This window comes from Psammomys obesus, unplaced genomic scaffold (genome assembly GCF_907164565.1).
Source record: "Psammomys obesus unplaced genomic scaffold, mPsaObe1.curated_primary_1811, whole genome shotgun sequence".
NCBI lineage: Eukaryota > Metazoa > Chordata > Mammalia > Rodentia > Muridae > Psammomys > Psammomys obesus.
Window position 1 is genome coordinate 47,738 of NW_026596036.1, and position 25,202 is coordinate 72,939.

General features: G+C 46.3%; 2 protein-coding genes across 8 annotated transcripts in view; one reads left to right on the plus strand and one right to left on the minus strand.

Annotated features, from left to right (window-relative positions):
- Positions 1-9,404, plus strand: part of Tppp2 (tubulin polymerization promoting protein family member 2) — a 14,270-nt gene extending 4,866 nt beyond the window's left edge. For 4 of the 7 annotated variants that reach the window (XM_055621674.1, XM_055621673.1, XM_055621676.1 and 1 more), the window contains 2 exons: positions 1,036-1,173; positions 8,720-9,404. In XM_055621674.1, coding sequence (XP_055477649.1) covers positions 1,036-1,173; positions 8,720-8,827 — 246 coding nt within the window. In that variant the 3' untranslated portion in view covers positions 8,828-9,404. The other 3 variants (XM_055621677.1, XM_055621679.1, XM_055621678.1) reach the window with 3 other exon arrangements.
- Positions 2,098-4,348, minus strand: Rnase13 (ribonuclease A family member 13 (inactive)). Its single transcript, XM_055621680.1, has 2 exons — positions 3,612-4,348; positions 2,098-3,382 (listed from the first exon to the last, which is right to left on the minus strand). The coding sequence occupies exon 2, from the start codon at positions 3,375-3,377 to the stop codon at positions 2,928-2,930; it is 450 nt and encodes a 149-aa protein (XP_055477655.1). The 5' UTR covers positions 3,378-3,382; positions 3,612-4,348; the 3' UTR covers positions 2,098-2,927.
- Positions 9,405-25,202: the final 15,798 nt, after the last annotated feature.

Consider the following 25,202-nt stretch of genomic DNA (forward strand, 5'->3'; position numbering starts at 1 on the left):
TTCCTTCCTTCCTTCCTTCCTTCCTTCCTTCCTTCCTTCCTTCCTTCCTCCCTTCCTCCCTTCCTCCCTTCCTCCTCCCTCCCTTCCTCCTTCCTGTCTGTCTGTCTGTCTGTCTATCTAGCAGGATCTTACCCTGTTAGCTTAGAGTAGCCTAGAACTGGCTATGTGACCCTAGCTAGTTTTGAACTGAAGGTCTTCATGCTTCAGCCTCCCAAGTGCTAGGACTGTAGGTGCGTGCCACCACACCGACCTCAAGGCTAGCATTCTTCAGCGCCAGCCCCAAACCCTACTTCCCTAGATGACTCCAGTTCCCTGCTCCCTTCTCCCTTTCTATGCCCCACATCCTGTCAGCAGTATAACTCCGGAGCCAGGTTGCAAGGCTTGCAGTGTGCTTCCTGTGCCGGAAGACTTTAGGGCCCTGTAGTCATTCCAGAGGTGAAAGGGCAGGGACCTGGAGAGAGAGAGAGAGAGAGAGAGAGAGAGAGAGAGAGAGAGAGGAGAGAGAGAGACCTTCTCCAGGTGCAGTGGGAGCTCCCAGCTACACCCTAAGGCACAAACAGCAATGTCGTTAGTAGAATTTAGACTCGTTCTTACGTCTTATGTCTGCTCCTGACAACTCAGTCTTCTGTGGCTTTGGAGACGCATTAGCATGGGAGGACATGGTGCTTTCCCAGCCCTCCTCCTCCATATATTCAGGCTTAATCTCAGACCTCCTTTCTCTCACCCCTCTCCTTCCTAAATTGTTCCCACTGTCAGCTCCGCACACTAGGAGTGAGGCTTGGGGCTGAAGCCCCTCTGGCAGTAGCCTGCTCAGAGTAACTCCTCTGGATACAGAAAAATCCACTGTCCTTTCCCGCAGTTTCAAGAGTAGATGGCTCAGGCAGAGTTTCCTGCCCACAGCAGTGCCTGGGCCTCAGAAAGCGGCAGCCAGCACTTTCTCCGCCTGTGTTCTGAGACTCTCAGGCCCTATGTGGAGAAGGGCTGCCACAGAGCAGGGAAAGGTAGGTAGGCTCAGACGTACTCTCTGCCTTGCAGAAAGCAACAACAGTGGGTGGAGTAGAACGGCTGACAGACACCAGTAAGTACACTGGAACCCACAAGGAGCGCTTTGATGAGAGCGGCAAGGGGAAGGGCATCGAAGGACGGGAAGACACCGCAGACAACTCAGGCTATGTGAGTGGCTACAAGGGTGCTGGCACCTATGACCAAAAAAGCAAGTAGAGAGGAGCCATGGCCTGCTAGTTTCCTGACCCTGGGTTTTTAACACCAGGAAATAACAATAAACATTGTGTGTGCAGCATCCATGGAGTTCCATCTCATGAGTATGAGGAACAGATTGGCCCGTAGAGAAAGGGAGAAGAGAAAGCTCAAGGAGCCAGAGTTTTCAGCCATGGACCTTTACCCTGCTAACCTCATGCATACCAGTGATAAGGTAGTAGTCTCCTTGGCAACTGCTCCTGAGAACAGGACTGGAGAATACATCTGGAGAGAGGAATTAAATCAGATGCAGAAGAAAAAATATTTGCTTACTGTGTTTACACATCAGTAGCCTCCCCAGAGGGAGTCATAGTTTCTGATTGGCACACCATGATCCAGATAATCATTGATTAGACCCTTGAATGTGTCTCCTAACTTCCTCATCTGTTAGAATTCAGGGTTTCTTGGGAGATAAATAAAAACCAGGAAGGGAGGCCTTGACACCTATTACAAATCAAAAATCTATTTTCAGGCTGGGAAACAAGAGAATCTTTTTATTTGTTTGTTTGGTTTTTGAGACAGGAGTATCACTGTGCATCCCTGGCTGGCTCTGGAGGCCTGAAATTCTAGAGCAGGCTGACCTTGAACTCACAGAGATCTGCCTGCCTCTGCCTCCCAGTTTCTGGCATTAAAGGTTTTCACCTGCCCTACCTCCATCATCATGCCCACAGAACAGAAGACATTTCCAACTGCTAAGAGTAGTTCTGAAAGTTGTTCAGAGATAGGTGATTACCAGGACACCAAAAGCACAGAAGGGAATCAAATCATAATTGAGTTGAATGTGTTTTTAACTTTTTATTTTGAAATGATCACAGATTTATAAGAAGTCACTACAGAAAGGCGCCCATGGACCTTTTGCCCAATTTCCCCCAGTGGTTTTTACACTTTACATGATGGAGCTGGGCCTGCCTCATCCTCTGCCACCTGAGTGAAACAGACTCCCTAGAGTCTGGGAAATGTTGGGTAGAGATAAGGGAGGAAAGAGGGACTGAGGGACCTTGGGGGAAAAAAAAAAAAACAGAAAGGATAATTTAAAATTCCTCTGGGCCAAGGTGAGAGAGGAATGGAAGGCGGAGGTTGTGAAAAGGTGGGCAGCTTGGCTAACAGTGGTTGGGAAAGTAGGAAAAAAAACATCACTATTCTCCGTGGTGGAAGGAGGTAGGGAAGGACAGGTTATATAAAGGGGAAATCACAGAGAAGTACAGGCTGGGGACAGAGAGGGCTTTGAGGAAGTGAGACAAAATGGGCCCAAGGGTCATAGGAAGGTTCTTATTGCTAGAGTGTGGCAAGAATTATAAGGAAAACAGCAGGGAGCTTCGGGGATGGGGGTGGGGGCGGAGCTGACACTAAAAACAGGGATAGGGAGAGGTACTGGAGCTGGGTGCCTGTTGCCATGGTGTGAGCTGGGGCCTGGGCCTCCATCCAGAAGTCGGAATCTGGCCCAGTGTATAGACAAGCACGGCCAGCTGGACACAGTCGGCTTCTTGGGTGGGAGAGAGAGAGAGGCTCAAGGTGGGGGGATGGGAAGGTGAAAAGAGCCTAAAGAGGAGGGAGGGGCTCTGCTTCAGAAGTCAGGGAGGAAGACTCACTGCTAGACTCAGAGACTGGGGACAGGCTTTGGGGTGGCATGTAGGGGCCGTACTAGGTGGGACTGTTCAGGAGCTGAGTCCCTAGGAGAGGCCAATGATGCCAATTGGCTCAGCATCATGCTTGCGGGAGCAGAGCAAGTACAGCCTTTGGTTGGTCAGGGTACTGTTGTAGCTACAGCTAGACGGTGGCTGTTTACGGTCCAAGGTGCAGATTGTGAGCGGGAACGCATCCTGAGTGAGGGTACAATACTCATTGTAGTTCTCACAGAAGCTCTCGCTGTATTTGCAGAACTTCTCGATGCCTTCCCTGGGCGCGTGTACCACATAGTGGATCTTAGGGCAGTACCAGTCCTTCAGCCTTCCCCTCACATAGTCCATGAGGCCGTTACAGTATCCATGGAAACCCTTCGCGTAGCTGACCTTGGGGTAGTCGACATGTAAGATTCGGAAGTTCTTGATGGCAGTCTGCATTGAGAGGCCTATTGCCAGAGTAGGTTGGAAGAAAAGGAGCCAGACCACATCTGGTGCCATGCCTTCTGCTGGCAGAGTTAAGGTAGTTAGAGGCACGCTAGGCCTTAAAGAGACTGTCAACCCTTCCAAGAGTCCCCACTATGCTCTAGCTTTCCCTCTGTGCCACCCCTATCCTCAGTCCCTTACCAATTCTGACACCCTGGAAAGACGAGGCACCTGCTCAAGGCCACCCCTTCAACCAGCCATATACAGCCAGCTCTCTTCCCTTGGTTCACCACTGAGCCTCAGTCTCACCCAGTCCTAGGGCTGCAGCTCAGAATCGGAGGTCCAGCTGGTCCTTGGGGATAGATGCCTCCGGATGCCCCGTTTCCCGGCACTCCTTATGGTGGATACAGAAGGAGAACAGGCTGCCTCGGCAGTCACAGACAGCTCTGTAGGAAGGAACTGAAGACACTTGGGGAAGGTGTGGGTGGGGAGGCAGGGATTTGCCCCGCTTCAGGCCACTTACAGCCTAGAGGTGGAGTGAGACTAAAAAGGGTTTTAGATGAAGACCAGGATGGAAGGAGGGAGTCCCCCGCCCCGGGTTGAGAAGCCCTGTGCTTTGTGGTTAGGTGGGGAGGAGGAAAGAGACATCGCTGTCTGGTCGCCTCAGAACACTTAGTTCCAACCTCCTGGCCAGAAATCTCTGAGTTCCTGGGCCTTCTTTGATGTCTGCTCTGGCCCACTGGTCCTGCTTTTAGCAAAGTGGGAAGGAAAGAACCATCTTTTTTTCTGAAGAACAAAGTGTTTACCTTTGATCAATGGTCCACCAACGTCTTACCCCACTTAAAAGCCCCCGGGGGCCATGTGCACCACGCCACCCACCAAAGCAACGGACTGAGAACAGAGAACCTCCAAGATTTCCCACAGTCCTGCTCCTCAGTGCCCAGCTGACTGTGCCAGTACCCACAATTCAGGGCACTGCTGGAGATCTCTGGGTGCTGGCTCTGAAGCTCTGAGCATGGCAGGTTGGCTCTGATAGCGTTATCTGAGGGCTGAGAGAATGCAAACCACCTGGCCTGATCAGATTCTTGAATTGGCTAGTCTGGTAGTGCGCCCTGCTAAGGAAAGGGCTAAATTCCTCAACTTTTTAATCAAATATCTGGATCTTCATCAGAGTCAACAAGCCTGCTTCAAGGAACCTTCCAGCTCTGGCCCTTGGTCCCACAGACCTTTCAGCCTTGTCTTCCTGCAGGTATTTGTTTACTTGTGACCGGCTCTCACTGTGAATCTCAGGCTGGCCTCAAGTTAGTTATCCTCCTGTCCTCATCCCCTTGAGTACTGAAAACACAGGTATATGTATCCCACTGCCCAGCTTCTTGGCCTTGCTCTGAGGAGAACCTTTTCACCTTCAGCAGCAGAAGAGGGAGACAGAAGGCAGACCACTCGAGCTCTGGGGCTCACTGTGGGGCTCAGGAGAAGGAGGAGTGAGTCTCAGAGGCATATTGGTATTCTTTTCGTGGTCCCTCATTAGCAGCCTCCGCTGGGCTTGTTCTTTCTGGCTGCACAGACTAGAGTCCAAAACTTATTCTTCTCATTTCTCTTGTGTCTGTATTTTCCTGCTGCTGTGATAAAAAGCTTTGACAAAAGCAACTGAAGGGAGAAGGGTTTATTCTTGCTCACATACCAAGGATAGCCCACCGGGTGGGGAGTTCAAAGCAACAGGACCTTGAAGCAGCTGGTCCCCTTGAATGTGCAGTGAGCAAGCAGATGATATGGATGAGCACGTGTTGCTCAGTCCCTTTTCTCCATTCATACAGTCCAGAATCCAAGCCGGGAAACAGTGCTTCCAGGCTGAGTTTTCCCACGTCCATGATTGCAATCAGGATTGTGCCCCAAAAGCAAGCACAGAAATCTCATCCACCTCCAGGTGATTCTAGGCTCTATTAAGTTGACTTTGGCACTAACTAACCATCATGGTTGTGTTATATGCTTCCTCAGTTTTCTGTGAGAGGCTCCTTCATCGCCATTATAAGGCATGATGGTAAAAGGCAAGGCTTGAGTCCTGGCCCCGTGTTTTATATGAGATAGGCCATCACTCTTAGTTTCCCAAGCTAGCAGGGAGGCAGAGGCAGGGAGATTTCTGTGAGTTTGAGGCCAGCCTGGTCTACAAAGTGAGTTCAGGACAGCCAAGGCTACACACAGAGAAACCCTGTCTGGGAAAAAAGAAAAAAAAAAAAAAGTTTCCCAAGCTTCTGCTTCATCTGCTCATGAGGATAGTTCATTATTCCTCATAGTGGTTATTAGGATTCATTACAATGTAAATCACAAGCTTTTGCCCAGGGCTTGGCCCATGACGACTACTCGGTAGACAATGAATCTTCAAGCCATGCAGCCCTCAGAGTCTGAATTAAAATTCTCCCCAAATCAGTCCCTCCCATGCACCCTTCTTTCCCAGCTCAGCTTCTCCTCTTAACTCCACTAAGTCTCAGTGTCTTTCATTCAGCTACTGAAAAAGAAATTAGTTCCCATGGTGCTGGGGAGGTGGCTCAGTGGTTAAGAGCACTCTTAACCTGGGAGCTGCTCTCCCAGAAGACCCGAGTCAGTTCTCAGCATTCACCTGGTGGCTCACAACCAGCTATAACTCCAGTTCTGAGGGCTCAGATATACTCTTCTGGACTCTGTGGCTACTAGGCATGCAGGTGATAATACATACATTTGTGAAGACAAAATATTTGTAGACATTAATTTTTTTTAAATTTAACTGCCTGTTTTGTTTTAACCCTTCGCAAGAGTTTCATGTTTCTTATATTATATAATCCAGTCAGCATCTCACGGGACATAATACTGCCATGATCCTGCTCTTGCCTGTGTCTATATCTGCATTTACACCCCTGCTAGATTCCCACCTTGTTGGGCATCCCACGCCCATGCCCTTGTGCTGTCTCCTCTACTTGGAATGCTATTGCTACCCTCTTGCCTCACTCATCTCATAGCTAGTTCATATGAGGAGCGTCCTGAGGTCTCACTGCAGAAGTCTCTGCCTAGAACACCTCCCGCCAGGACTGTGCATAATTCAGACAAGTGAGAATAAATTCAGAGCCACAGAAGGCAAAGTGGCTGTCCTTCAGGCTGCCTAGGCCTGGCTGATTAAATCTGTTTTGAGAATATCCGTCACAAAGTCTGTAATCCCAGCTTCAGCCATGCTACCTCACCCCTAGTCCCTCTGAGCTACTATTCTTTGCATTCCTCACTTTACCCCTTTCCAGTTTCTCCACCACCTGTGCACACAAGATTGCAAAGAGGCACATTAGAGAGGAAGAGGTTCCCTTAATGTCTCATCTTCTGTTAGATGAGACAATGCCTTCCTTAGTTGTTAGATGAAACAACGTTTTCCTTAGCTCAGAAAGCTGTGAGAATGGTGCAGTACAATAAACATAAAAACGCCTTTAAATTATTATTAGACAGTACGTAAACAGGTAAGTGCATACCTTTTAGTACCTCCCCTAGGTTCTACATTGATCTACTTTTGTCATTTTTAGAGCCTCATTTAGTCCCTAAGCAGACCTAATGACAAATCTACATCCCTGTGCCGCCAACCCAGAGCCTCCTCTGGATTCATCTCCACAAAGCTGCCAGTGATGATATGGCAGAATTTTTTAAAAATAGGTCTTAATTTATTCTTGGAAGATTTCATACATGCATTGAGACCATCCTTACTCTTACTTCCCCCTTTAACTCTTCCTTGACTGCCTTTGCCTTGCCCCTATCCCAACACCATGTCCTTTAAAAAAATAATAATCTATTTGAGTCTAGTTGGTGCCATTCAACCGTGGGTGGAGGGACATCTGGGAGAGTGGGAACCCCACCAGGGGCTACAGCCCTGAAGAAAACTGACTTTCATCCAGCAACCAGCAGCTGCCAGTAGCTCCTCAGTAGGGGGCGGGGCTTTGCGAGCCTCTTCTCCATACATGCTGCAAGTTTGGCTGACTTGATTTGGATTTTTTGGGTTTGTTGTTGTTGTTTTGTTTGTTTGTTTCGAGACAGGGTTTCTCTGTGTGGCCCTGACCGTCCTGGACTCCCTTTGCAGACCAGGCTGGCCTCTAACTCTGCCTCCCTGAGTGCTGTGATTACAGGAGTGCACAACCGGTCGTGACTTGATTTTGTGTAGGCAACCACAGCTACTGCTGTGGGGTCCTGAGAGCAACAGCCCCGTCCTCTGCAGCAGACCATTTCACAGCAGCCCTCCCTGACATCTTCCCTGATGTTCTGTGCAGGGAGGAGGTTGTAACATAGATGTAGGATTTAGAGCTAAGCGTTTCTCCCTCGCTTCTTCACTCACTTTGATCAGTTGTGGGTCTGTATTAACCGTCATTCACTGAAAAGGGAAGATTCTCTGATGACATCTGAAAGCTGCACGAATATTACTATGGGCAGGGGCCAGGAGTGGTGGTGCACGCCTGTAATCCCAGCACTTGGGAGGCAAAAGGCAGGCAGATCTCTGTGAGTTCAAGGCCAGCCTGGTCTACACGGTGAGTCCAGGACAGCCAAAGCTACAGAGAAACCCTGTCTCAAAAAAAAAAAAAAAAAAAAAAAAAAAGACTATGGGTGGTGGGAACTGAATTCAGGTACTCTGGAAGAGTAGCAAATGCTCTTAACACCCCCCTCCCAAAACTATATTTCTTAAAGTCAGTCAATAATATAGGAATGCAGAGATGAGAAAGACGTCATCTCTGCCAGCTGTAGCTCTGTTGGTAGAGTTTTCACCCAGAAGACAAAGCCTGAGGCTTGATCCCGAGTGCTGGTTATCGTGGGACACACCTGAAATCCCTGTACTAGGGAGGTGGAGGCAGGAGGATCAGGAGTTCAAGGGCCATCCTCAGCTCCATAGCAAGTTCCAAGCCAGCATGGGTTACATTAAATCCTACCTCAAAGATAAATAGTCTGAATTGAGAGGGTCTGAGAAAGCTTCCCTGAAGAGTCTCAGTGGGCAGTTAGAAGTTAAGTGGCATGAAAAAACATTATGAAATTTACGGCTGCCTGCAGTTAAAGCACTAAGCGGAAGAAAAGTCAGAGATAGAGTTAGAAGGGCAGATCTGCCAGATGACTGCAGGCCTGAGCACGGGCTAAGGAACTCATTCTGGATATGAATAAGGCGTGCAGAGCTGGGAAAGGTTTAGCCCGCAGGTTGAGCCCCTCAGCCTAGGACCTGGTCCCTCTCTCCTTGGGCCCAGCTTGTCTAAAGGTCTGGGAGCCAAGGATTCTAACCTTTGCTCAGGCCTGCCTCTTCCAAACCCACAGCTGTTCCAGGAAAGGTCATGGGAATTCAAAGACCTGAAGAGAGTCCCACAGCTGGTCCCAACATTGCAGCATTTCACTTTCTCCAAATAGAAAAACGAGCCTATTACCCTTATTTATCCAAGGTCTACAGAACTTGGATCAGCTCTCGTCTGGAGGCAAGCACTCTCCCATGGGCTTTCCGTTGGTATCCAGAGGCTGTATGGAACTTCGGAAGAAAGGCTTGGCTCTGAAGGGTAGGCACTAATCCAGGCCCAGCCTCTGCCTCCCCAGCCCCTTGCACCCTCCCGCTGCAGGCTAGAGGAAGCAACAGCTGTTGTCTTCCTCAGGCGGTGGTCCACCTGGCATTGCTAGAATTTTCATAACACCCACACCCCAACTTTAACAACACACACACACACACACATACACACCGACAGACAGACAGACAGACAGATAGACAGAGGGCAGGGAAAAAAGCTGGGCTGGCAGCAATGACTAGTAATAGAGAAATGAGGAGGCCAGAGTGATTGTTTTTCTTCCTCCCATCATCTCCTGCTCTGCCTTCTTTCCTTCCTACCATTATCTGATTTTCTCATCTTTTTCTCCTCTTGTTATGAGTGTGATGAATATAAAGTGGCAAACTGGTCTTACCAAGTGTCAGTGGAAGTCGATCCAGCAAGCTGAATAGTTTAAGGCTAATAAAGTCAAATGCAAATAACAGAGGCCAAGATTTCAACCTAAATTGTACAGACTGTAGGTTTCAATTTTTCTGTGTAAACTTAAAGCTCCATTTTTTTTCCTTTTGGCCTGAGACAGGAGGGGCCTTGTTTATCTCATTTGCACCCAGTAGGCAGGCAGCCTTCTGGAAAGCCCAGAATAGAGTTAGGAGCAAAGTAGGATAATTAAATGACAGAAAAACGAAATACAGTTCAAATCAAGGCTTGGAAGCCTCCCGCTTTGGGAAAATGAAAATGGCAAAGGACTCTAAGCTAAGAATTTTAATGAGCTTATAGACTCCTGTCTCCTCCTCCCACCCTAGTCTGCATTTCTAGAGGTAAGACTGGACTGAGCTGACATGAATTTGGTCCACAGCCTACTTTCAAACATGGGTTCTGGGGCTGAGGAGATGGCTCAGCGGGTAAAGGCATCTGTCACCAAGCATGACAACCTGAGTTCAGTGTGGTGCCCACGTGGTGGAATGACAGTACTGACTGCTTGGACTTGTCCTCTGTCACCTCGTATTTCCTTCTCCTTCTCCCTCTGTTTCTGCTTCTCCCTCTCTCTGTTTCTCCTTCTCTCTCTCTCCTCTCTTTCTGCTACTCCCTCTCTCCCATTTCTCCGTCTCTGTTTCTGCCTCTTCCTCTCTCTCCCCCTCTTCCCACTCCCATCTCTCTCAATAAATAACCATAAAAAAAAATGTGGGGGCTTGAGATCGGGGACTGGTGAAGGGGCTGTCAGCGCCATGTCTGGCCGCGAAGGTGGCAAAAAGAAGCCCCTGAAACAGCCCAAGAAGCAGGCCAAGGAGATGGATGAGGAGGACAAGGCTTTCAAGCAGAAGCAGAAAGAGGAGCAGAAGAAACTCGAGGAGCTGAAAGCCAAGGCCGCGGGGAAGGGGCCCCTGGCCACAGGTGGAATTAAGAAATCTGGCAGAAAGTAAGCTATTCCTGAGGTGATGATGGTGACCCTCTTCCATTCCCATTAAAACATCTGGATCCCCTGCCATAACATCTTTGCCACCTACAGCTAGAATGAAGTGTTATCCTGGAGCCTATTGTACATTGTAATAAACTTTTGTAGTAAAACAAATACAATGGCTCATTGTCTCTAGTGTTCAGCAATTCCTACCTCAGCTCTGAATGGAAAGAAAACCCAGGCCAGAGCCTGCTGTTTCATCTTTGTTGTACTTGGAATTCTGTATCACTTTGAATTAAACCAGCCCATTTAAAAGGCAAAAAAAAAAAAAAAAAAAAAAAAGTGGATTCAGTTTGTGCACACACATTTGTGTGTCTGTGCCTGTGTATCTACAGCTACGTGGTATAGTAACTGTAGACAACCAAGCTGACATCTTAACAAAGAAGTGAACAGCTCTCGAGGGGCCAAACCTCCCCCTAGGAAAACATACTTGACTAAAAAATGTCCTATGTGAACTTGTCTTTGGTATTGTCTTGCCATCTAGTGGCCTTGTCCTTCTCCAACACCACTTGTTCTCTCAGAAATCCAGTCTTGCCCACAGGTGTGCTGTCTGCCAAAAGTGACCTCTCCCTTGGTCTCAGAACACACTGCACCTTCCTAGGTCAAAAATCCCAACTTCTGTGGCGAGATAGGCAGAGAGCAAATATAATGGAAACACACTGTGTGCATGCATGACATTCTCAGAGAATTTACAAAAGTACATTTTAAAAAAAAAATCTTAACTTCTGGACCAGTACAGAGACTTCATAATCAACATGGGTCATGTGATTTGTCTACAGTTATAATCCACATGTTAGGTGGCCTTTTAAATGGGCCCTTTACTGCTCAGAGTGAAACCACAGCCCCTCTTGTGGTCCCTAAGGTTCCCCATGTCTGGCTCTCTGAATGCCTTCAGCACTTGCTCCAATCGCCACCCACTTTGCTGCTCCTTCAGCACCCCAGGTTCTGTGTGCTTTAAGGGCTTTTTCAGCACTGTTCTCTCAGCTAGGAACATTCAGACAAGTGCAGATTTGTTCTCTCATCTTTATCTCTGTCCTAACATCACCTACTTCAACGACCTACTCAAAAATCTCTGCCTAAGCCAGGCATGGTGGCGCACACCTTTAGTCCCAGCGCTCAGGAGGCAAAGGCAGGCCGATCTCTGTGAGTTTGAGGCTAGCCGGGTCTACAAAGAAAGAGAGTTCCAGGACAGGTAGGACTATACAGAGAAACCCTGTCTGGAAACAAACAAAAATCTCTGCCCACCTTATCCTGTTTTACCTTTTTCCTCATCAATTGTCACTTTGAGCAAGTTATATGTGTTTTCATTCTTTCCCAATAAGCTCTGTAAAAGTTGGGATTTTTTGTCTTATTCACTGATACATATTGGGTATACCACTGGCACAAAATAGTTGTTCTTTATAGTGTGTTTGTAGGTGGGAATGCAGACCTGATTTTGAGATCACTTGCTTACATGTGAATTCTGAAAACATAAATAGCAGTCACCTCTTCTCTGCATGCTCCTATCCTGATGGAGATGCTTCTTACCCCTGAGCACCCCATTTCAAGCTCACAGGAGCTCCCAAAGCAGCGCAGATACGGGCTGTAACCACCACAGGAGCAGGAAATACAAAATGAAGGAAGGGCTGAGGCCAGGTAGTGTAGCACCTCAAATGTAAACACTTGGGTAATGTTTAAGCTCTGCAGCTTTCTATAAAACAGGGAAGGCCAGAGAAGAATGGGAGGGCCTGGGGTGCCATCTCTTGGTAAAGGAAGATGGCCTTGATCAGTATGTGGAACTGGAAAGGCTTGAAGAAATGAATCTTGGATTAATCTGAGCCCCTGAGGAAGGCCCTGGGAACGGGGAGTGATGACTCATACCTGCCTCTGGCTTCCCCCAAGTCCTCCAGGACACAAGTACTACTTATATACTTACCTGGAGGCTCAAAGCTGTGCAGAGTAACCTTCTAGACTACCCTCTCTGAACCACAAGTCAGAGAAAAAGCAGTCCTTAGCACCATAATGATTGGCTCTTCTGCAGATAATGAGCCAGAGGAGTAAAAACAGTGTAGTGATATTTTCTATTACACATTCTAGCTCTCAAGTAATTGACACAGATCTATTAATTTATTCAACAAGCTTTAAGCACTATAACCATATATTTTAACCCAGTTTTGCTAGTCTGGCTACCTCATGGCAGCTCCCTGTGGCAGCTCCCATGGTGACTTTCTCTGCTCTCTACCTTCTTCCTTTCCTCTTCTTCTGTTCCCTACCTGAGACCCCTTGACTGGGATGGAAGCCCTAGCTCCTGTCCTCACTGCCCAGATATTGGCTGATCAACTTCTTTATTAACCAATCAGATATGATGAAGCACAGTGTTTACACAACATTGAGACAGCAGATTCTTCATAGAAATGACAATGCTCATGTCTGGACTGCAACCAGATCTCTTGGCACAGAAATAAGCATCTGAACACACAGTGCTGAAGACCATCCCCCAACACAGAGGTGCATGGAGAAGAAGATTAATGTCAACTCTCAGTGAAATTCAATTGAGTTGACACCTGTGTCATGTTTTAACAAGAATCACTAAAACCATATGGCCAGGGCCAAATACAACATAGTTTTGAATATGAGGTTTCAAGAGTCCTTGTTGCTGAAGATGCTCAGGCAGGCCTATAAGCTCCACAAACATCCACTTACTTAATACATTTAAGTAGAGAGGCATAGAGCTAATTTCTCTCCTGATACCCATGCTACCTCCCAGCCTACCCCAAGTCAGATACAGCATAGTTCATGCCTATCTCTAATTAGGCACCATGCAAAGTCAGAGGACTGCTCGTCCAGCTAAGTTGGCTGCATCCCCAGCCCTCTGAGATAGTCATGGCATAAGGACCGAAAGAGAAGAAGACTGAAAGAGATAAATGAGGACAGAGGAAAGAGAAGAAGTTCTGACCAGAGGGGATATAGTTGTGTCAGTAATAAGATGGACAGAGGAGGGGAGGAGGGAGGGGCTTATGGGGGGATACAAAATGAATAAAGTGTAATTAATAAAAAAAAAAAAAAGATGGACAGAGGAGAAACACCTTTAGGGCATAAGGACACTCACATGAGAGGGAAAGTGTGGAAGAGAGGACAGTGATATTGGGGACAGAAAAAAATGACGACAAAAATGGAGATAGGGAGGTGAAACACAGACTTAGGACAAAGGGAATCCAAGGGTGTCTCACTCATCCTGCCCAGTTTGGGTCTGAAACCCTGACAAGGGATGATATGAGAATGAAGAAAGGACAGACACACGTACAGAAAAGCTGGAGTCAGGTGGGTGCATCGCCCCAAACCCTGGCGGCAGAGGGCATCTTACGTTACTTTTATGTTGCTACACAACGTGCACAGTGGAACACAATGACCAAGGAAACTCATTCTTTTTTAAAAAGTATTTCATTGGGCTTACTGTTTCAGAGGATTAAAGTCCGTGATGTTGAGTGAAGGCATGGCAACAGGAATGGCTGAGCGTTCACATCTTGATCCAAAAGCAGGAGGCAGAGAGAGCACGAGCTAAACAGGGAATAGTGTGGGCTTTTTAAAACCTCAGAGCCTAGTGACATATTTTCTACAACAAGGTCTCTGTCTTAGTTACTCTGCTATTGCTGTGAAGAGACATCATGACTAAGGTAACTCATATATATATATACACACACACACACACATATGTGTGTGTATGTATATGAATATATACATATATTTTTTTAAAAAGGCATTTCATTGGGAGGATTGTCTGGTTACAATTTTAGAGACCTACTCTGTGACCATCAGGGTGGGAAGTAAACAGGTATGACACTGGAGTAGTAGCTATGGGATTAAAAAAAAAAACAAACAAACAAAAAATAGGTCTCTCTACATAGTCCTGGCTGTCCTGAAACTCACTATTTAGACGAGGCTAGCCTGAATTCACAGAAATCCAACCTCCCTCTGCCTCCCCAGTGCTGGGATTAAAGGACACCACCATGTCTGGCCCAGTATCTGAAGACGTTACATCTTGGTCTGTAGGCAGTAGAAAGACACTGGGCCTGGCAAGGACTTTCAAAAACTCAAAGCCCACCCCTAGTAACACACCTACTGCAACAACCCCACACCTATTCCGACAAGGCTACCCCCCCCAAATCCTTCCCAAACAGCTCCACTAACTGGGGACCGTTCTCGTACCTCTGCCTGGCCCCATAGCTTTCTAGCTACATCACAATGCAAAATGCATTCAGCCCAACTTCAAAAAGTTCCCCATAGTCTTTCAGTCTCAACACTGACCAAAGGTCCAAGTTCTCTTTTAGTTCTTAAAGCATTTTAGGCCCTCATAAAATAAAAAAGCAGATCACATACTTCCAACATACCATAGTACAGAATATACATTAAGATTCCAAAAGGAAAAAAATAGTGCATAGTGGTGAAATACTGGACCAAAGTGGGACTGAAACGCACAGGGTGAACTCCAAATTCTGTCTTAGATGGCTTGTCCAATCTCCCACTCCTCCCAACTTCTCTCTCTTGAGCTGGTCCCACACTCTGGCTGCAGCTCTCTTTGGCAGGCATCTTATCCCAGCTCTGGCATCTCCAACATCTTTGGGTCATCAACACAACCCAGGATTTATCTTCACAGCTTCATGGAATGACTTCTTTGGGCCACCAAGCAGGGACTCCTCTTTCATGTACCTGGCTTCAGCAGCTTTCCTGAACTGTAGAGGAAGATGCCACAACCCCTTTCCTGTATCTTTGTTGATTCTGAATCCGAATCATATGGCCAAGCTGTCATGTTCTTCTGACTCTTGGATTGGAACCTGACCCCCTCCTTGACTCGCATTTGCATAAGCTTCCAGGTGTTGGGGGTTTCTAGGATGAGGCAACCCCTCAACTTCATTCCTTTCACAGGTCACAGGATTATCCTGAGGGTGCCGCTCCTTAGATTACATTTTTTTTCTCATCTCTTTCAGCACAAGCCTTGGCTCCAACATTACATTTCCTGCTGCCCCTTTTTCTCCTCAAACTGTGCGTTTTGTATTTCTTTTTGCCCTGTTTGTTCTTTTTCATTGTAGATCTGCCTAAGAGTGACCACAAATAATCATATGACATAGGCCAATACTAGGATGTCTTGAAAATTTTTTTTTTCTGTCAATAGCATTATTCCAAAACTCTTCAATGTGGTCTTCAACAAATTTTCCGGACAAGGGCAGAAAGCAACCACATTCTTTAGCAAAATATCACAAGAATGGTCTGTAGGCCTCTTACTAATATTCTTGCCCCCTGAAACTTTAAGAGCCAAGCCTCCACAGTCCAAGTCATGCTCCACACTACCATCATTTATGCTCCTACCTGGACGGCTCGTTAAACCCCACTTAAAGTGATCAACCACTTTCCTAGTCCAAAGTCCCGAGGTCTTCCATATTTCTCCAAACAACATCATGGTCAGACCTGTCACAGGAATACCCCAGTCCCTGATAACTTCTCTCACTGTCACTGTTCTATTGCTGTGAAGAGACACCATGGCCAAGAGAACTCTCCTAAAAGAAGGCATTTCATTGGACCTTGCTTTCAGCTTTAGAGAGTTAGTCTGTGAGCATTATGATGGGACTCAGACAGGCATGACTCTAGACCAGCAGCTGAGACCCTCACACCCTGATTCGCAGACAGCAGGAGAGAGAAAGACACTGGGCCTAGTGTGGGATTTTGAGGCCTTAAAGCTCACCCTCAGAGACACACCTGCTCCAGCAATGCCACCCCTACTCCAACAAGGCAACACCTACTAATCCTTCCCAAACAGTTCACCTAACAAGGGACCAGGCATTCAAACTAATGAGCCAAGGGGACCATTCTCATTTAACCCACCACAGTCATTCTTCCTAATCCTTCTCAAACAGTTGCATCAAATTTTTACAAATTGTAATTTTAGCTGGGTGGTATCTAACCCAGAAGATAGCCCTTTTATCCTGGCTAGTTTCTATGCTTACTTGACACAAGCTATAGTCATCTGAGAGGAGGGAAACTCATTTGAGAAAATGCCTTCATAAGACCAGGCCGTAGGCAGGCCTGTAGGACATATTCTTAATTAGTGATTAATGAGGGAGAGCCTAGCCCAGCCCATTGTGGGTGGTGCCATCCCTGGACTGGTGGTCCTGGGTTCTATAAGAAAGCAGACTAAGCAAGCCACAGGGAGTTAGCTGGTAAGCGGCATTCCTTATGGCCTCTGCATCAGCTCCATGGCCATGATCCTTCAGTGGCAAACAGTGGCTTGGAAGTGTAAGCCGAGTAAACCCTTTCCTCCCCAGGTTGCCTTTGCTCCCAGCAACAGCAACCCTAACTAAGACACCTCCCGTTATTCTATTTTGCATCAGGCCTCTCTTTAATCTTTTCAACTCTTTATCACAAGCCTTGGCTCTAACATTAAAATTTTTGGCCCAAGTATTCAAATACATGAGCTTATGGAGGCCATTCCCATTCAAATGACAACAGTCCATCCCCTGGCCAGCATAGGCTCATGGCTATATTCTAAGTGAAAACCCCCAGTCTCTTCCTGCATCAGTCCATTCCCAGTGTGACTGCCACCTGCCAAAGCCTGGACAGAGCCTGCAAGGATGGCCAAAAGAACTACCACCAAGGTCAGGACCACGTGCGAACTCTCCTCAGGGAAGTTTACACATTTACAAGTGTCATCTGGATGCATCTTACACAGTAGCCTGCCATCTTCCTCAAGAAGAAACTGTGAGAGATTCCCTGCTGGTTTCTGTGCACTTGGACCAAGTTCTCTTGATTTTCAGACTTCTCAGTCTTTGGCCAAGTCCTGAACCCACTCCCAGACTACTCTGCTGTGCTCCTTCCCCACCAGTGTCCTCTCCTGGCCTCATCTCTTGGGTGCTCTGTGGTACCTCAAGCTCTTTGGAGAGGATCTGGGGCTGGCGCTTTGGTAACCCACTCTCCAAGGAGTGTGTCTTCATATTTTTGTTTATGTTCAGATAATTGCCCAGGACTTCCCAGCTCTACTCACCAGAGGGAGAAATAATGCCTGCCAGCCAGGCAACAGGGAAATGACATGCCCCTACCTCAACCCCTCAGGTCCAGGCAAACTGCCAGAGCAGCAAGCCAGGGGCTTATCTCCAGGAGAAAGATGAGCAAACTCAAGGGAGATGGGCTTCCTGGTTTATGCCTTTGACCGTCTTTCCCCTGCTCTAACTTAGAAAATGTGACAACAAACGGAATAATTAGATGGAGGAAGGGTGTATGCCATTCATAGACAGTGCTGTTTTCATTCCTAAGGTGGAACTTCCCCAGCTCTGACCTGGTGAGGGGACTTCTGTGGGGACAGATGGCTGGAAGGAAAGAAGACAGAGAAAGTCCACGTCATATTTACCCAGCGCTTCATGTTATCCACACAAACTGTCTAATCCCTGCTAACACGAAATTGACAGAGATGGCTTGCCTCCTTTGTGGATGAGGAAACAGATCTCAGGAAGTGTAACTTAAAAGGAATTTGTCTAATTGGCTAGTGACAGAACCTTGATGTGAAAATAGGTGTCCTTAATTGCTGTGCTGCCGTACCAGTTGGGCAAGAAAGAAAAATGTTGCAGAGACAGGACAAGTAGGTAAAAGTTCACTCGTGAAGAAATCGATCCTGAGAGTTCTGTGGAGCTGTGTACCCTGTGCTGGCCACTGTTACCGATGTAGCCAAGAAACCTTTTATGAGGTGTATTGGGATCCTAATTCATTCTTTTTCCCTCTCCTCACTGCCCTTCCCCCTTCTCCAGCCCACTGTGCTAGCAACCTGGGCTCCAGGCTGGCTATGGCTGGATCCACTTGGCCTCATGGCCAAGGGGAGTGTCCCAGTTTCATCTCTCCAGATCTTATTTCCCTTGACCTTAAGGAACTCCTATGGCCCGCGGCCTGCTTGTCAGGAACAGACTGGTGAAACTGACAGCGCTTCCTTCCTTCTAGTCACTCTCCCTTGCCTTCCTGCTTCCCTGGCTCTCTGCTCTGGCAGTTTGCCTGGGCCTGCGGGGTTGAGGTAGGGCCTGGACTGCAGGCATTCTTTCTCCCTCTAGTGAGGAGAACTGGGAAGTCCTGGGCAATTATCTGACTGTTGCCACGCCTTCTCTCGATCTTTAATCTGTCCCAAAGTGTCTGGTGCCCACTCTCTGCCAAACCAGCCCCGCTGTTAGACCCTCCCTGTCTAGTGTACCCCTAGTTGGAGTCAGATGAGCTTTGGAGCTTTGGAGCCAGGCAGAATTTCATAATTCTGGCTCCTGGCTCAGTTAACTGACCTTGAACACTGTATTATTGAATGTTTCTGCAGGCCAATTCCTTAAAGCAAAATGAGAACAATCCTACCTACAAACAGGATTGTAGAAAGATTCAGAAATAAAATTCAAGGCCAGGAGGTAGTGGTGCATGCTTTTTAGTCCCAGCATTCTGGGGGCAAAGGCAGGCGAAGTTTGAGGCTAGCCTTGTCTGCAGAGCTAGTTCCAGGACAGCCGGGACTGTCAGAAAACCCTGTCTCAAAACAAACACAAACGCAAACAAACAAAACGCAAGCAAAGAAGAAAAAGAAATAAAAAGTAGGAAGCTCCAGCCATCCCTGGGTATCAGAAGGCACCAGATGTTGACAAAAGGTCGCGGTAGTGTCCCTCTTTGGCAGACAACAGAGTAAGCAGCGCACCAAGCCTCCCAGGGACTTTGTTCTGCTCCTGCAGCTCTCAGGGGTACCCTAGAGGCCTATCTGCAGGCCAGGGCTGCTGCGAAACAGTAAAACAGGGTGGCAGAGGACAGGGGAGAAAGGAGAAGGATGACCTGAGGCATATCCTGAGCGGCATAGTACTCACTCTATGTGTGTGAAAACCTGCGTTCAATCCTCAGTTACTGTCAGGAGAGAGAGAGAGAGAAAAAAAAAAAAAGCAAAAGTATTAAGAGGAGAGCTGCAGCAGGGAAAGTGACAATTCAAACAGGATGTGAGGCCAGCAAATGGATGAGTTGGCCCTTGAGGCTGGAAAGTAAACACACACTAAACACATACTGTAACTAAAGGCCAGACAACTGAGCAAAATCACCACTTCCTGAAGACAGAACACTGCCATCAGATTGTGACTCACAGAATACTCAGAAAATAGATTCGAACTTTTACCCAAAATCATAATTAATAATTTAGTACTCCTATGGCTGTCACACTGGACATTTATGCATTTATTTATTGATGTGTGTACGTGTGTGTGTGTGCTACTGGAAATAGAACCTGGAGACGCGTACATGCTAGGCAAGCATTCTTTCACTGAGTTACAAACATTTCCCAGCCCATTATATACTGTATATATATATACAATATATATATATTGTTCTAAATAAATGGTTTTTTACTGAGATGCATAGGAAGGCAAACACTTAGAGGCGCCTGATTTTTTTTTTCTCCACAATTCTTTGTTTTTTTTTTTTTTTTTTAATTGCAAAGTAAAGCATCCTGGGTACACAGTGAATACTACTCAGCAATTAAAAACAAGGAAATCATGAAATTTTTCCTTGTTTTTTTTTTCTAGTGGGTACTAGACTTATAAGAGGATAAACATACTGAAATCTGTACACCTAAAGAAGATAAACAAGAAAGAGGACCCGGGGTAAGATGATCAATCCTCACTTAGAAAGACAGATGGGATGGACATTGGAAGGAGGAGAAAACAAGTAACAGGACAGAAGTCCTCTGAAAGATTCTACCTAGCAGGATATCAAAGCAGATGCTGAGACTCATAACCAAACCTTGGGCAGAGTGCAGAGAATCATATGAAAGAAGGGGGAGTTAATATGACCTGGAGAGGACAGGAGCTCCACAAGGACCAAATATATCAGGGCACAGGGGTCTTTTCTGAGACTATTTCTCCAACCAAGGACCATGCATGGATATAACCTAGAACCCCTGCTCAGATTTAGCCCATGGCAGCTCAGTATCCAAGTGGGTTATCCTAGTAAGGGGAACAAGGACTGTTTCTGGCATGAACTCGATGGCTGGCTCTTTGACCTCCCCCTGAGGGAGGAACAGCCTTGCTAGGCCACAGAGGAGGACATTGCGGCCAGTCCTGAAGAGATCTGAAAAGCTAGGGACAGATGGAAGAGGAGGAGGACTTCCCCTATCAGTGGACTTAGAGAGGGGCAGGGAGGAGATGAGGGAGGGAGAGTGGGATTGGGAGGGAATGAAGGAGGGGGCTACAGCTGGGATACAAAGTAAATAAACTGTAACTAATAAAAAAAATAAAAATTTAATTAAAAAAAAAGCTTCCTGGGTAGGGGTGATAGGGGCCTGCAACTCGAACATGTGGAGGTCGGAAGATAAGTTGCAGTTCCTTCTCCCTTTCCACAGTGTGTTTCCCAGAGACTGTACTCTCGTCGTCCGGCTGAGCCACTCAAGCAGGTGCTGGAAAGTTCCGAGGTCTGCTATCTGCTCGGAGATGAGAATCTTCCCCACAAGAATCCAAAGTGGCTACAACCACACCTTCAGTGCTTCTTCCCAAAACGTAACTAATTTCTAGCTGCCTTTGTTTCCTGAGAAGATCAGCTACTAAGGTAGAATTAAAAACGAAGAAGTTGTGCCAGGCAGTGGTGGCACACCCCTTTCATCCCAGCATTCGGCAGGCAGAGGCAGGCAGATCTCTGAGTTTGGGGCTGGCCTGGTCTACAGAGTGAGTTCCAGAAGAGTCAGGGCTAGACAGGATTTTTCTGTGCAACCTTGGCTGTTTTGAACTCACTTTGTAGAGTACTGGCACAGTCCTTTGTACAGAGTGGCCTCTAACTCACAGCGATCCGCCTCCTAGAATGCTGGGATCATAGGTGTCCCAGGTGAGATACTTCTTAAGGATGATTATTTACCTGACAAGTGTTAATATAACAATCAATTCCAAAGAGTATCGCATAATTGAATCATAGATGGAATATAGTTTAGTTTATATTCTTTTGTTTTGTGTTATTTATTAGATAATTCTTTTATTATTTACTGCATTGCAAACGAATATAGTTCTAAGATTATCTAGCTCACAAAGCTTCTCCTAATGCTTATCTTCTGTCCCCACCCCAAGACAGGGTCTCTCTGTGTAGCCCTGGCTGTCCTAGAACTAGTTTTGTAGACTAGGCTGGCCTTGAACTCAGAGATCTGCCTGCCTCTGCCCGGGAGTGCTGGGATTACAGGCTTACATTGCCACACTCAGCTTCCTTATACTTATCTTACCTGTCAGCTAATTTTTATGTACCAAGTTATCCCACACATACTCTTATCCTGTTCCCACTGGTTGGGTTATTCAACAGTGGAGGGCCACTTGCCTAGCATTCATGTCTCAACTTGCCAACCAGGATGTCAGTCAGTTCCCATGTCCATGTCTTTCTTTGCCAACCAGGATGTCAGCTACCCATCTGTCTTGGGAACTTAAACTTTATTTGACTCCTATTCAAAATGGAAGTTTTATTCAAAATGGCTTCAGTTTGATTCCTTCTTACACATGGAGACACAGAAGCATTAGAAACCCCCCTTGCTAACGTCATCTTGCTGGAAGTCCCCAGTTATAGGAGAAGAAAGAAAAAAAAAATGTCTGTCATGATAGAAATATGCTCTGACAGAAATTCCCTTTTAACCTAGGATGGTGAGTAAGAAACATCCACAGAGATACATTCTAAGGGAGCAGATACATTCTAAGCAACTCTTTTAAGCACTTTCAAGTCACTTTGAATTCACATGAATTCAAGTCACTTTGAATTCTACATTCTTTGGGTTGACACATGAATTCAAAGTGACTTGAAAGTGCTTAAAAGAGTGGTTTGCATGCAGGGAAAGTGTGAGAGGTATCAATACTGATCCTTTCTACTGTGGTGTCAAATGCCGAGTCGTCAGGTCTGCAAGCACACTTGAGTTCTATGACAGAACAACAAAGGATTCAAGCAAAGTAAGCCAAGCTCCTCCTCATCTTCTACTGCCATGGGGCTGGAGAGATGGCTCAGTGGTTAAGAGCCCAGCAAGAGCAGTCCCAGCACCACACGGTGGCTCACAACTCTTCGTAACTCCAGTTCCAACACATCTGGAATTTTCTTCCGACCTCCTCAGTTGGCAGGCACACATACATACATGCAGCCAAGACACTCATAAGCACTCATACATGTAAAATCTTCTTTTTAAAAGGCTCCCAGTCAAAAGCAGGTAAGGTAAGGTTCAAGGTCAGACAAAAAAGACATTAATTCCTCCAAGTGTAAAAGAAACTTAGTAAGTTAACTTATCAGGGTTGAAAGGATGCATCTGATTGGGGGAAGGAGGACATCAACAATTTTGTTGAGCACACCTGTAATCTCAGTCCTCAGTAGGGTCACTGTAAACTCAAACCCACCCTGGGCTACAGTGATAGAGTAGTTCAAAACCTAGAAAAACTGTGTCGTGAAAACTTTCAGGGGTATGCAGGGTGGTGTACAATCATGTTCACATGTTTGGGAATGCACACAGAGGCTAGAGGTTAAGGCCGGAAACGTGAGACACAGCTGTCTCAGACACATGGCCAAGATCATACAGGTAGTTTAGGCAACAACTCAGATTTTTCTGTCATCTGTCTGTCTTTTTCTACCAGTCTAGTGATGTTTTCAAGCTAGCACTCTAAGTAGTAATTCTAATAATTAGTAATTTTAAATGGAGCTCAAGCATTTCCCAGGGTCTAACCCACGACACATAGGGCTTAGCAAAAATCAACCTGTGAATAGACCAACCCCTGGATTTGAGACAAAAACTTATTCATCCAAAAAGGTATTTAATGCCTATGGTGCTGATGTGTGCATCCCTGACATTTTGTCATTCAGGCAGGGGAATCGGTACCCCAGGACCTGCCAGTCAGCTGGTCAAGCATGTCCCTGGCCATACCACTGGTTGTTGGAGACATAAAGAAGGACTCTGGGGTAGCATAAAGGTCTGCACCTTTATTAGCTGTTCAAAGACAGTGGATACATCACAAAAGTCCTGTCTGGTGGCACCCCAGATGAGCCTGTGACATCCTGAAGCATCTTATCTCTAGTAAGTGTCTGTATTTTTTTGTTTAATATGTATGTATTGTTTGGGGGTAGGTGTGCACAGGTGTGGAAGTCAGAGGACAACCCGAAGCCATCTGACCAACCCAGCGCCTACATTCTTTGGGTTGACACATCTAGAGTTGGGTCTTCAAGTCAAGCAGAGGCTGCAGAACAATTCCCAGGCTTTCCCCTAAACTATAGTAATTGCAGAGTAGAATTACCTCAAACTCCTGCCAATGTGTCTTGACAAGCCTGGGCTTTCTCTGAAGTTCCCCTCTTAGCTAATGCTCAGGGATAGGGATTATGTGGATGCCACACATATGGCCCTAAAATTCACTTGAGTATAAGAGTAGATCAATTGCTTGTTTCCCAGTCTTGTTGGCTGTACTGTGGCTATGGAGGGAAAGGTATTGTCATTAGCAGAGAGCCACTGAAGTTTTGTGAGATAGTGGCTATTATGGTAGGAACTTATTTATGAATCTCTCAGATATGTTAACAACGGAAAAATCTGGGTGAGCTGGGTAGGTACAGCACTTCTATAACTGTAAATCTGAAATTATTTCAAAGTGAAAGTATTTTAAAATTAACAAAAAATAATTTATCAATATACTCCATGGTACAATTTTATTTTCCATGAAAATAATGCCTTAAGGGATTTCTTTTTTTTTTTTTTTTTTTTTAAGGGATTTCTTTTGAGCTGAGCATGTAGCTAACTTGGTAGCAGAATATTTGCCTAACAAGTATGAGGTCCTGAATTTAGATCCCCAACAAAATAAATTTTCAAAACGTATTTTATTAACATATGCTGATAAAAAAAAATAGTGGTAAAATATGGACTGAAGGCATTTACCTTGAAACCCTCCGCACATCTGAGTTCTCCTTGGAGTACCCTGCAGTCAGTGGCGAAGAGTGAGGCTTCCCAGAGCCTGGATACTGAATGTCATGGATGATGAAAAATCCTGAGACTCAGAGTTTTCAAATGAGAGTCAGAGGTATTCCTGTAGACTGCAGAGCCACAGGCTCATTTTAAAAGAGGATCCTCATAAAGAGGTTTACCATAACTTCGAGAGGCTTCAGACAGTGTTCTTACTTCCATCTGAAACTAACTGAAATCCTCTGACCTCATTACTGCCCTTTTCCAACATCTGGGATCCCCCCAAATCAACCAAGGACAGCATTCAGAGAAGCCACTGTGGGAGGCAGCCCAGTGTTCTGTGGTCTCCTCGTCTTACTTCTCTCTTGGCTTTTCCAGTCTCATATGACCTCTGCCCAGCTTTCTAGACATTCAGACTGTTTGCATTCTTGTCACCTTGCCTTCCTTTTTTTCTCTCACAGATATAAAACCTTACAAAGAAATCACAGAACTGAATGTTCACAACTTCCTTCTCACTTGCGAATTTGAAGATGACCGCCTAGCTAAATGCCAGAACTTCAAGGCAGCCCACAGATAAGAGTGTTCTTGACTTCTGGCCTGGCCCAAGGCAGTTGGCCATGGACAAGTAAGCCGTTTGGTAGACGTTTACCTAAAAATCTCTATGTCTAGAGGAGTAGAGCCACGAGTAGCTGTCACTCAGCTGTGTCTGTGAACTGTGAACTTGGAGGTTTCCCAGCCAGGCCTGTTTCAGCCTTAAATTCTACAGGGTTTTACATCTCCTTCCATAAGGTTTCTACCTAAGCAACCTGCGAGTCATGACTTTATTAGGTCACAGGCGCTGTTAGCAGACCCTGTCATGTACTCAGCTCCAGACAAGTACCCAGAATCCAAAGGAGAAGATCAGAAAGTGTGTGCCACACCTCACATGCCCCTCACCCTGCTGGTCACTGAGTAAACCTGCCCCTGCTGCACTATTCTTAGCTTCCTTCCTGAGCAGTTAGTCTTTCATCACCTGGAGGCTATTTGAA

Excerpts from the sequence above, each read along its gene's own strand:
- Rnase13 (XM_055621680.1), bottom strand. The coding sequence starts at position 3,377 with ATGGCACCAGATGTGGTCTGGCTCCTTTTCTTCCAACCTACTCTGGCA.